A 13,743-nucleotide genomic window follows, 5' to 3' on the forward strand; every position below is an offset into this window, starting at 1 on the left:
ATAATTCAAAAGCCCCAGTTGGAGTTACAATCTGTTGATCAATGTATATTTTCTGTGTTTACTTAGACAATGTGAAAATGAATACAGTATCTCACTGGAAACTACAGTGAGCTTAGAGTTTTTAATGAAGGGAAAAAAAATAGCATGAATACCAACTAAACAAGCACATTTACAATATGAAATATGCCATATTATTTAGGCCACAGTTATCAGTGCTTCCTTATGTTGTTTCTTTATCACAGATTAGAATTATTCAAGTAATACCAAAACTATACTAAGACTTCAGTTGGATAAAAGTATAATGATCTCACCCAAAATCAGTACCGTAGGTATTTAAAATGAAGACCTCTAAGAAAGCTAATATGCGTGGATATTTGTTGAGAATTTCTGTGCCCTCAGGTCATTGTGTTTAGTAAATATGTTCTAATAATGTTAAAAAATCCTTACTAATTCTCTATGAAAATGTGCTGGTTTATACACGCAGATTAGTCCTATTGCCTTGATTACCTTTAGCATATTTGTTAAAATGAAATTGTGCGGTCATAAAACATTACAGACTAGTCATTCACCTTGTAGCAAATGCTAAAATATTAAATAACATTAATTTTTTTTTGCTCATGAGATATCCTCAACAAATGTATTTTTTGACATTTTTATTGGAAACTGTGTTTCTTGGATAATATAGTAGAGAAAGAAAAAACTCTTGCCTATACTAACAGCCCTCCAAGAGGCCATTTGCTGCCAACAGCCTCCTCTGAAGCTGGCTGTGGTGGCTTGACTTTGGCCAGCTCCAAGCCACCTACCCAGCTGCTCCTCTCACTAGTCACAGACAAAACAGACAACGTGGGAAGAATTCATTTAATTTATTGTCAGTTAAGAATAGAGTGAGATGGTGAGAAACAAAGACAAAACTAAAACAGCTTCCCTCCACTCTCCTTTCCAGGCACATCTTTCTTGACCGACTCCTCTGCCTCCTCCACACATCCCCCTGACCCTTGCAGGGGAATGAGAAATGGGGTCTATAGTTTGTCTTTGTCTTGGTCTTTGATGCACCGTCCTCACATTTTTCCCCTGCTCCTGGGTGGGGGTTCTCCCCACTGGCAACAGTCCTTCATAAAATGCTCCAGTAGGGGTTCTCTACAGGTTGTGGTCCTTCAGGAACAGACTGTCCCAGCATGGATCCCACATGGGCTGCAGGTCTGGCCAGGGGCATGCCCCATTGTGGGCTCTCCTTAAGGGGCAGCTTCCTTCAGTCCTCTATGGACTCCTGTGTGGAGATCTGCTCCAGCATGGTCCCTCCACAGGCTGCAGGGGCATCTCTGCTTGGGCACCTGGGGCACCTCCTGCCCTCCTCCTCCTTTTCCCTTGTCTGTGCAGGGCCGCTCCTCACACTGCTCTCCTCACCACCCCCTGCTGTGCGGTGTTTGCCCTCCTTTCCCCAGGCTGCCCCTGAGGTGCTGCCATCTTGGCTGCGGGGCCCGGCATGGGGCTGGGACTGGGACCGTCTGGGGCTGGCACGGGGCAGCCCTGGCATCACCTCATGCAGGAGCCTGGTTGCCAAAACCTTGCCGCATAAACCCAATACACCAGTGCACCACCCTCCAAGGTCCCTTGCTTTGGTGAAGGACTTCTTCAACAATTTCACATACTCTTTCTCACCTTCCTCACCCAGAAACTCATTACCATCATCAACACGGTCTCTTCAGGTTGTGTGTTGTTACCGATCTGTTTGTTTAAGCAATGTACTATGCATGGCTCCTGATAATTTAATTCAGTAATATATACTTCTTGAATTTCCTGACTTGTTCAGTTCAGTAGGAAATGCTATAAGCCAACTCAAAATAAGCTGTAGATTGGTGCTAGGGTTTGGTTTCTCAGGGTGATACTTCCCTAGCAGAATGACATATAGATTTTTTGTACTGCCATGTTGCAATGTCTGCTGTCCAACTTGTTTGAAACTCTAGTAGCAGCAAGTTTTTCTATAATAGGTTCCACCCAATTTGACTGATTTTTATATAATAATATTTTATTTGTATCTGTATATATAAATAAACATGGAAATATAGATAGAGAAACTCTGTTGAATGATAATAGATAACTTGACAACAAATGTTCCCATGCTCTTCCAGATCTGTCCGGGTTAGCTAGTTTTCTCAATTTTTCTTTCAACTTCAATAATTTCCTGTTGTTTCTTGAGTTGCAAAAAGCCCTACAGACTTCTCTGGGTTTGTGAGCAAAGATTTTTTGATCTTTGAGGTCTGACATTTGGATCTGTGTCCTGCTGCAGATAATTCCCCAGCCCCTCATCCACTTGAGTTACGCATTTCTTGCTTTCTGTGCCTTTCCTTCCCCTAAGGAAGCCTTGTTGCTTGTATCTCCCTGCAGGGCTCCACCTCATCCCAATTTCCAGACAGACTTCCTATCTGCTGTCTAGCCATAGTCGTTTTAATAAAATATACATCACCTTTACAGAAAAACAGAAAAGGATCCCTAGCTGCATACAGCTTCTGAACAAACCTGTAAGAGAAGCTCAAATTTTGATGCTTTTGTTTCGAAGAAAGCAGATGCAGTGCTGCTCTGTATGGGCTGTTCCATGCCTTACATAACTGCTTATCTTCACCATACCAGTTATTCCTACAACTAAAGCTAAACTGAGTAATGGTTTGAATCTAAGTCATATGAAAATGAAATACATGTTTTTACAAATGCATGAAATTCAGGTTGAGGTTCTTGGAGTAGCTGTAATTTTAAAAATGAATTCATATTCTTACAGAAGAGCTTCGTGAGCCAAAAGGGGTATACAGCCTTCCAAGAATCCATTATTAGTCCAAGTACGTATTATCAGTTTAAGTAAAATAAAGCAAAACATTATTCTTAGTCCAGTTACACTACCAGTACTTTTCTCCAAGATACAGAAGTACTATGGAAAAAGATAACTACCCTTACAGTTGAAGTTGTTATTCAAAGGCTTCCTAGTTTTCTTCTCATTGTTATAATCACCCTTCCTGTGCTCCCCTGAGACCTGTGGTTGAGTGCTAATTTTCCTCAATAAAAAATGGAGAGAAGGGTTTACAATTCATCAGCTTCCTAAATTCTTCTCCAGTGAAAAGTACAAATGGCTTAACCTGACACCTTTAAATGAAACCTAACTAACACTGTGGTTCCTTTCCTGCCTTGGGTCAAGTTGAATTTATTTTTGCCTATTCTGTACTGCAGGCAGCTTAAAAGTGGTGGTGTTGTTGGTTTTGTTTGTTTGTTTGGTTGGTTATTTTTTTTTTCCTCATTGGTTTCTGGCTACAGTTTGATTATTTTCATTGGTTAGTTATTTAAAGTTACAAAGACACCTCCTCCAGTCCCAATTAGGATAAAGAGGTAATGTGTTAGACATTTGCCATACAAGGTGCACAGAGCTAAACAGAAGTGAATTCAGGTAGTCACCTGATGACAAGGTAACTTGCTGTTTTAAGACTTGTAATCTTAAAGCAAACTGAACTCACCTCATACCAAGTCAACCCCTGGCAAGTCCTGAGACCATGCACTGCTGGATCCATACAGAGCCTTTACTAGTAATAGTGAAATCATATTTACTGGGCTACAATTCCCACCTGGAGGAAAGCTGGGATCCTAGTACTTGATGTTTCCATGTTCTTTTCACAATTTTTTTACCTGACCAGGGGAGCTCTGTATGGGCAATTCAGCATAGTATGGTCATATAGTTTAATCATACTAATTATTTCTACAGCTGAAGTAATCTTCACTTAAGATTTGAATAGATCTAAACAGAAACAGGACGAGGTTGAAGTTCCTAGTCTGAATAACCATACTTGTTGCTACATAAATCGTATATATTTAATAGGGATATGTTTTGTTCAAGTGCACAGAGGTTAAGTAATCACTGGAGAATAAATTCTGGCAAATCACAGTTAGTATTTTGAGTCTGTGCAGTGCTAGCTAGATACCAATGGTAGACAAGTTTGTTTTGAAGCTGCAAACATTTCTCAATCGTTTTAAAGATTTACAAAGCTGGGATATAATCACCTATGTGTCATTCTCGTTAATCCAAGGAATCAAATTGCAGTAAGGTTTCATTGTCTAAAATAAGAGAAAGTTGTATAGTAAAAAGCGGGAGGGGGAGGGTTGCTTGTTTTTGTTTTCCTTTTTTTTTTGTATTGAATAAGACTATTGTGCTTGCTGGTCTTATTCCTGAGAATCTTGCTGGTCTGAATCCGAGTCATCTGTTAATAGCATCAGAGTTGAGATAGATTCAGATCAGTGAAATTATCGGGAATAACACCACTAAGTCTTTTTAATCAGTAAATCAGAATTTGTAATTACAAAGTATATATGTATTTATGACAGATGTAATGTTTCTGTTATCCTTCTAAATGCTTGTTTGTGGTTGCTATTGTTATTTTTATGGCCAACACTAATGCATGTTTCCCTCTACAAGGTTTTATCATATGATGCTAAATTTTTTGACAGTAATAATCATCAACAGTTTCTTTATTGTGATTTGCATTTTCAGTGGAAGTAATCATGAATGGCTGATAATCATATTTCCTCTGTTATTTTTCTTTATACACTTCTGTGAGTAAAAGCCAACCAAGAAAAGAACTTCAGTTTTCTGTCTCATGTCTTAGTATGTGGTTTTGGTATATCAGACATCCTGTGTCATCTCGTTACTTAACAACGTAGGTTTGAAAGAAATGCCATCATGAATCAAATATCAATTCATAATTTCTAAAAGTTATACGAAGCTTGCAAGAATACTTTTTTTTTTCTGAGATTATACATGCTGTTAACAACCTGCATAGAACCTGCTACAATTTTCAGTATGATTTCTATGAGTAGCTGCTGTGTCTGCAGATGAACAGAAAATCCAAACAACAGTATTTTTTCTTCAAGATTATTTTTTGTGACTTTCCTGGTGTTACACTATAGATCTACAAACAATGGGTTCTTCATTAATTTCATCCTTGTGGAAAGACAAATTTCTAACCAATTCAGGAATACGCAGCATGCTGAAATATATATTAAATGAGCTGCAGCTCTAAAAGAATCACATGGTCTCCTATAAAAATCAATGAAGTCCAAGACACCACTGTAACATTATTCTGATTCATTGGACCTTAAGGCACGTAGCAATACTCTGGAATTTTCTGCTGTCTCCAACAGGTGCATGGATAGAATACATTTACCTGAAGAGAATGGGAAATATTGTGAATATACCATCCATAATCCAGAAGGGAGCTTCCATCAGCTTCTACACGATGATGGCTGTTGTGACCAACAGCCCTTTCTCATCATCAAAGGTAGATTTTCAGACTAGGAATTGCTGGTCACATATTTAATAGACTTCTGGAATTTTATCATCATTTAGTATCAGCATGTTAGGTTGTGAAAGGTCTTATCTTTCATGCTGCTTCAAGGAACAGTTTCACGTGCAATTATGATCTGCTTAAATCTCACATAAAAGAAACATCAGACTGAAGTACTTGTTTTGAAGTTTTCTTCTTGTGTGGATATCAATACAACCTGAAATCAGAAAGCTTCCTAAAAAAATTGTGATTCTTGAAATTCCAAAGATGATTCTGATAATCAGTATTTGTTTACATTCCATGACGCATATTCAGAACATGACTAAGACAACAATGAGTTCTTGCTTTGGCAATTTTTGACTATTTGCTCTGAAGAAGGAAGAACTAGGCATAAAGTTAAAACTGATTCCTTTTTCTTTTTCCACTTCTTTTTCCCCTGTGTGTGGATCTTCTACCATGTACATCTGCAGCAGCTCCTTTGAATTTGAACTGGAAAAAATCCTGCGGTTTTTACTGAAGTTATTTACTCTCGGAATGACTGTTCTTGAGTACGTTGCACCATGTTTTACAAAATAAGCAACGCTCTGAATTCTAAGCCACTATTTCTTCATCTTTTCTGTTGCAGTTTGTGTCCAAAATAGCACTAAAGTACACAAGGTGTTAGAAGATATATTTGGTAACTATAGTGACAGGCAAAACTGATGTGCAGTGGCATAGCCATGGAGTGTAATGGCACTTTGATCACAAATAAATCTTTAAAAGTTAAAAAAAAAAAAAAAAAAAAAAAAACAGGTGTTTCAACTTGTCTAGATTTTAAATGCAGGAATTTTTTGCTATCAGTCTTTCACTTGGACTTCAAGGGATGGCATACTTTGTCAGACAAACCATAAACTTTGTAGGAGGGAAGATAATCAACACAAAGTCACAGCTGCTTTAACCATCCAAGTATTATCTAAATCCAGCAACAAACAAGGCACCACTTTCTGCATCTGTTCTCACCTTCCACTCTTGCTTTCAGCCAGCTCAAAATGCACATATTGGCAGCCATACAACTTCATCTCATTTGATGCTACAGTTCCTCAGTGGGAGTTGGAGAAATGGTTGATAAATCAAACTCAACCACTAATCACACCATTCACTTCTTCCCAAGTACAGCTTTCTACAATTGAAAAAGAATGACAATTTCTAAGCATCATAATCAGCTAATTCTCCCCTCCTGAGAAATTATACCTTTTAAACTACGATGCCAATAGAATTGTGCAGATTGAACACTCTATGATATCAGAATATGTTATTCTGTCCCAGAAGCTACTCATATCTCTTTGTGGATATTGTACTCTCATCACATTGCTATTCCCTCTAGCAGTCATACCCTGAAAGCTGCATACTGCCTCTGCATGTGGAACCCTTGAAAAACATGGTTATCATCATTCTGGTATTACCTTGGGAGCTCTGGAACGTGGTTTTGAAGCTGTGCAGTGACCAGTCAGGTCCACATTAGCCAGTCAGGAGGTAGGGAATATTCATGTATGGAACTGTGGGTCATATCAGAAGTTCAGGAAGCACAAGCATCACAGGAAAAGTCAGGTAATAGAATACCATGTGAAGCATGAAAATAATTTAATATCAAATAAATATTTTTTTATATATTTATTCTTACATAATCTGTAAAGTTAATCTCAGGTGATGAGATAGCTCCCATTTTATAATTACTGTACGATTTGTTTTGGGTTAAGCTGCATTCTCTTAGTATTATTATCTTAGTATCTTACTGCCAGTACAGAAAGATTTCATCCCTTTTTTAATTTTCTGAAGGCACTTTATTATAGTTCAATATTGTCATTATTAATAATTTTCCTTGAAGATCTGTAAAGACAGAGAACTAGACTCTATAGGTATTCAAAATATCAAAGATTTTTAGGCTTTTTTTTTTTTTTTATTCTTATTCAGGGGATGGGTTTTGTATGGATAAAGTCACAGATCCAGCTGTATTGTAAGCAAAATTCTGTAAAAGCCTCTGCTGAAGATTTTTCCTGTGTCTTGTAGCTCTGTGGTGGTGATGAACTTGTAAAAAACAAACAAGCATTGTTTTATGAATATTAAAACATTCTCTGATTAACAGTCATGATGGAAAATATTTTGATTTCTAAGATTTTATTACGATTTCCAAAAAGCTGTAAAAAAAGTAGAAAAAAATAAAAGTCTTATTTCTGGGACATTTTTTTCCTATAGCAGTTGCAGTACACAGAATGTTCTATTAGTTGAAATTACACTTCCAATGTCTTTGAGTTTAAGCACCCGTTAATAATACTTGCTTATTGATCTTTGTAGAGGAATATGTGTATCTGTATGGAACTGTATTGATCGTGTATGTTTTTGAGAGTTTACTGATTATTCATATTCTGCTATTGTACAGAGTAATTCAGTGAATCAGCAGAAATCATGAGTATTGAACCACAGAGGCTGTTATGGTTGTCTATGTTTTTGTTTTGTCTATTTTTTATATTCTTTAATACTACTAGGAAATAAAAGCATGTGCACTTATTCCATCTAGCAGAAAACACCTTAGTATATATTTTGCATCTCTCCCACTACGGTATTTGAAAGGAAAAAAAGATTTTATCCCAATTCAGTAAGAGTGCATTATTATGTCAGGCAGACTTGAGAGTTACTAACATTATTCATTTATAGAGATTATATTTGTATTTTGACTTCTTATCAGTGGCAACTCCAATGCTGTTTTCCCGGTGGGGATCTCTACTTAGGACTACTGTGAACATAAAGTGTACTTCATGTTCCCATGTTACTTTCTCTCCCTCTTTCAGTTCTGGTCTGCTATGGTGCCAGAATTGGTGCTAATGTGTGTCGTCCATACTAAGTGCAGGAGCAAATTAAGCCTCAGAAAGATTTTACCAAGTTCTGGTGGACACAGGCCCCAAGGTTAGGGCTGTTCCTCCGACATTGTGTATTTGCTGTTAAAAGTTGGATAAAAAGACTGACATTATGGGTCAATATGAATGCAGACTTCTCCTTTGCCTATATGTTCCAGTTTTGCTAATGCCATTTACAAATGCAGGAAAATATAACCAGCATGGTTTCAGCTTAAGGCTAAAACTGTGTGTTAAATTTTTGCCCCAGCTTCTTCATCACTCTTTGCAGTAGTCAACTTCCGTGTCTTTTCTCTGGTCTTTCTGAGCTGTGCTTCAGCATGATCGCACTGTTATTGTACCTTTTCTATAATCCTAATATGTAGTTGGCTTATTTACCTAGATTCCCGTTAACCAATTTATACGGTTACAATGATATAATACAGACCTACTGGTATTTTTGAAATCCTAGTGAAAATTCATCATAGCCTCTTTTCTCTAGCATTTTTTATATGCATGCATTAATCTCTGTGATATTCTGGGAATCCTTTCTAGGCATAGGCAACTACTTCAAAATATATGTATATTTTTTAAATTTTAATGAAATTTTCTTGGACTGTATTTGCACTCACTTTAGTTTTCTTTCATATATTTTTTGTTTTCAGCAATGTTAGCCTCACAGTATATTTTAATCAAGTATTTCAACATATTTACAGAAAAATGAATGGAATTGTAACCATTTAGTCTTGAATGATTTGAAGTGTTATTGCACTCCATTTGCAGAATAGGACCAGGGAACAGGACTTCCTTAACTGTTCATGAAGCCACAGGAGAATACACATTCAGAGGAATGCAGCAGAAAATATCGTTACATATTTCACGTTATTTTATAAACAATTTTGAAGAGATCATTTTCAGACACCTTTGAAATAGCTAGAAATTAACTTTGGTAAATATTGATGTTTTATGAGTCATTTAGGCCAAATCACTTTATTGTGTACAATTTTTATGCATTTTCTTTTTGTTTTTTGACTTTGCATAACCTGAATAAACAAAAATACCTCACGATTTTGAAATGAACCAAATGCTTCTTAACATGTATTTGATGATGATGTGAGTGGATGATGTGGTTATCAAAAACCTCCTATCTTTCTGAGTATTCATTAGGTTGTTTTTTCCCTAGTAAGAGAAAAAATCCTTTTCCCTAAGATTTAATACTTTTCAGTATTTAATATTTTTCAGTATTCAAATATTTGTATTTGAATAAAATATGTTTTCTTATACGTGAGAACTTAAGAAAGTTTTTCTGGGTACAGACCAAATGTCTACATAGCAAAGTTATTTTTCACAGCAATACTAGAAAATAATTACGTAAACTAAAACAAGAAAGTGAATCTACTGGAATAGTTATTTAATTTTAAGGGTCTTTGTGAGTCTCTCTCTCTCTCTATTTTTTTTTCTTAACATCAGATAACACTTATATCTCTTCTTTGGAAAGTATGGAGTTAATTATAGTGAATATATAGTGAATTAGAGTATTTGTGATTAGTGTTGAACCGATAGAATCTTCCTTTGCTGTTATCAAAGTAGTATTGTTATGACTCAGTCACAGGTTGTTTCAGCATATCTATTTTCACAATTCAAAATGTGACTTCTAAAAGAAATGTTTCTAACAAAGGTAAAATCAGAAATAAAATGGCTAAAGTATATGTACACTTTAAGTATGAATAATGTAGATTTACAGTTGTAAATGTAGATAACACTCAAAGTTTTTTTTAAAAAAGCAAATAATCAGTAATTAAATAATGCTGATATGAACTATGTCATACAAAGTGCTTGTAAAATATATAGAGATTAGAAAACTGTTTTGTTTTGTTTTAAAGAAATTACATTTTAATTATCCCAAGAAATCCCCCCCAAATTGTTACATTCAGTACTGCAGTAGTATAGCATGTTTACTCGTAATGTCATATTTTTGTTCTTTCATCTTTTAAAGGTAGAATGAAAGCAGAATTTTCATCATTAGGAATGATAAAAGAGATGGGTGACCTTACTAATTTTTATCAATCCGGAGAAATTTAGATTTTCTCCTGCATTAGGTTTCATAACTTAGATTATGTATCTATGCTGTGTCATTTTCACAGGAAACAAAATTCAGTGTCCTTGGACTCTAATGTGGGGTACTTCTTCATTGAAATCTGATATACTTTATATGACAGCTTTATTTTGAATGTGTGAAATCTAAATTGTATGCATTTTTTTCTTGCATTCAGTGAGGAAACAATATGTATAGAGTTATGAATGTATGTATTTATAGGATTGAACATTAAAGTATGCTTCAAGTTTAAATGCAATACAAATAAATAGTTACTGTTTTTCCCTCTTTTCCTCACCTTCCTCAGTAATGAAGGTAGGTAAACATCACTATTTTGTATCAACTTTTTCTTTCTTAAATGAAAAAAAATGAAAAAGAAGCTAAGTTTCCCAAAGCTACAAAAAAAGTAAATGCAGAGCCATATTAAAAATAACTGTTTATTTTCTTCCCTCAGGTGTACTACTCCATGGAGTTGAAGTGTCAAACAGTGTAGTTTTTTAAACTATTTAGTTTTCCCTGTTCTTTTATGCTCTTGAAAGTCAAATAGGTTTGGGTCAGGGGGTGGGGAGATGTTATGGATAAGGATTTTTATCAAGTTGATAAATACAAAATTTATCTTCTAGAAAATGAGAAGCTGATATTCATTTTTCAGCCCTACCTTCTTCCATGCAATCATATGTAAATGAAATCCAGAAATTTGAGTTGCATTATATGAATCATGTTTTTTGTTGTTGTTTGTTTGTTTGTTTGTTTTAACAATGTTGAGGTTCTGTCAAGAAAATATGAATAATGAAAATAAGAAATCTATGACTGAATTTGTATTTTGATCATTGTATCGGGGGATATTTCTACTCAGTTTCACAGTTGCATTTTAATGTCGAGAGATAATGCCAACTGTGATACTATGAATTTACACATGTATTTTCATTAACTGAAACATCATAGCAAAATAAATGAGGTAATAAACAGGTTTTGAGTATGTCATTCACTGTGCCAGTCATAAATTGATAAATGTGGTGGTTTACCTTGACAGTGTTCCTTTAAGCATGTACTTATTCCCATGGTTATAGTGCCTCAAAATAGAACATATTTTTCTATATATTTTTAATTCATTTGACAAATTTTGAAATTGCTTAGCTGTCAGTAATAACTTCACCACGGGTGAAGAGATGCTTTCAGTCATACTTATCAATGGTGTTTAATATATAAGACATACATAAATATACATATATGTATAAAACCTTTCTTTTTCCTGAATCAATGTAAACAGAGCCCAGATGGCCGTATAGAAGTCAAAGGGCAGCATGGAAAATCGTCACTGCATATTAAAGATGTGAAGTTGTCAGATTCAGGGAGATATGACTGTGAAGCTGCAAGTAGAATTGGTGGGCACCAAAAGAGCATGTACCTTGATATTGAATGTAAGTTCTAATATTTTGTTTCTCTTTAAAATTTGTTTTAAAAGAAAAAAAGTACATTCTTAATGGAAGGTCAGTTGTTCCTGGTAATTCATGTTTAAACTTGCATAATTTAAGAAAGTGTGTTCTTCTGTAGTTAGTAGTACTGAATTCTGTGGAGGGATCCTGACTTTTTTTTAAGTTGACGTGACCCTTGTCAGCGATTTAAGCATAACAGGATTTCATCTCAGATCATATTCCTGTGATGTTACTCACTTATTTAAGGCTAAACTTAATAACTACAAATTGGCTAAACTTAACTTCAAATTTTTGGGCTGGTGGAGTCTGCTCTGGGTGAAAAGTATTCACTGGGATAAGGTAAAGACTGATTTGAGCAACAAGTCAGACTTGAGCTGAAACTTCGAAGATGCAACAAAGTCTTTGTTTTTTGGGGTTGCTTTTTATTTTTTCCCCTAGTTCTCTTACTTTCTAATCCTCCTCCAGATATCAAGCCCTTGTTATATGTCCTCATGGAGCTGGAGTTCACAAGTTTGTGACAATTTCATGTGGACAGGCTGCTTTGTGGACAGGTTGCTTTATTCAAAACTCTTGATTTTTATCCAGGAGAAAATGAGGTTATTTTTGTTTAGAGAAGAGTCTGATGCTTTAGAGGCCATCAGAGGATATAAATTTCAAATACAGGAAAATTCAGTGTTAAATTCAAACACCCTTTTGTTCAAACTCCTAAAGAAAAGGTCTTCAGAAATGAAAACCAAAAGTCATTATTCTATTTTGCTAGAAATTTGCAGGATTTATTTATATTGCTTAGAATAGTTTGAGTGAGCCTCTTTGAGCTTCAGAGTGAGCAAAAAATAAAATAATAAAAAAAAAGACCAACAGAAAGGTTGCATGAAAAGTATTTGATTGAATAGTTACATGAATGGAGGGGGATAAAATATTGATCGGTTTCCAGAAGGCTTACCAAAGCTTTGAATAAACAATTAGACCAATAATGTAACATAGTGAGGTTTACTTACAGGCTATTTGTAGTAAAAATAAAGTAAAACCCACTGAATTGAAGGAGTGTCTTTCCACTGAAATACGATAGACATTGGAATAAGATCTATAGTACGGAGATAAGTAATGATTTCAGACTGTCAACTGAGTGATGTCTTGAGGAGTTTTGAAAGTGACTTCAGTATACAGTTGCATGTTCCATCATTTTCACAAGCCAGCAATGGATTTTTTATATAGGAAATAAATCTGAAAGGAAAACAAGAAAATTTCAAAGTTCTATTTGGATGTTAAAAATGCGATGATTTGCCAACCCAGAAGGCCTAAGAAATAAATACAGTGTTCATTAATAGCTTTAACATATCTGTTTTTCAATAAATAGACATTTGAAGGAATTTGAAACTTTGCAAAGTAATTTGTAAAAATTCTTTTGGGAGCATATTTAAAATATTTTTTCTTTAATGACTCACTCTTTAATGACACCTGGTGCGCTGATAATTATTTATTTTATACGTATTAAAGGAAAAAATATTTTACTAGACAAAAATTAAAGTTCAGTGAAGCTCCTTCAAAATATGTGTAAAATTCCAAATCATATCCTACTGTACGCGTAAAATAATATGAAAAATATGTTAATTAGCGTTATGTAGCTATTATGCTTTAAAATTCAATATTGCTTTTTTTTTTTTTTTTTGGTACTAACAAGGGAAATATAGGATGTGTCACATTTCATGAAATGTTAGCAAAAGAAATGGAAGAAGTCATTAACAGAACAGAATTCATATTAAAGTCCATAACAAAAATTCTGGATTGATAGAATGTCATCTAAGACACGTTTCAGGTATCATTGATGTCATCTAAGACATCTTTCAGAGTGAAATTTTTGGACATTATGCTGTGAATTTAAAAGTAATATATTACAATTGAATTAATGTGAATTGCATGGCAGGCTTAACTGTAATATGTATGGGAACAATCAAATACATATATGTGAAAATGGATTAGCATATTGTTTTAATTCTGTATTTATGCCGATGTGGATACACTTTTTA

General features: G+C 34.9%; 1 protein-coding gene across 3 annotated transcripts in view; it reads left to right on the plus strand.

Moving 5' to 3' along the window:
- NCAM2 (neural cell adhesion molecule 2) overlaps nucleotides 1-13,743 on the plus strand; it is a 285,939-nt gene that overhangs the window by 185,937 nt on the left and 86,259 nt on the right. For all 3 annotated transcript variants that reach the window (XM_040576190.1, XM_040576175.1, XM_040576184.1), the window contains exon 9: nucleotides 11,551-11,701. In XM_040576190.1, coding sequence (XP_040432124.1) covers nucleotides 11,551-11,701 — 151 coding nt within the window. The remainder of the gene's footprint in view (nucleotides 1-11,550; nucleotides 11,702-13,743) is intronic.

The sequence above is a fragment of the Cygnus olor genome, chromosome 1 (genome assembly GCF_009769625.2).
Source record: "Cygnus olor isolate bCygOlo1 chromosome 1, bCygOlo1.pri.v2, whole genome shotgun sequence".
In the NCBI taxonomy this organism is placed as follows: domain Eukaryota; kingdom Metazoa; phylum Chordata; class Aves; order Anseriformes; family Anatidae; genus Cygnus; species Cygnus olor.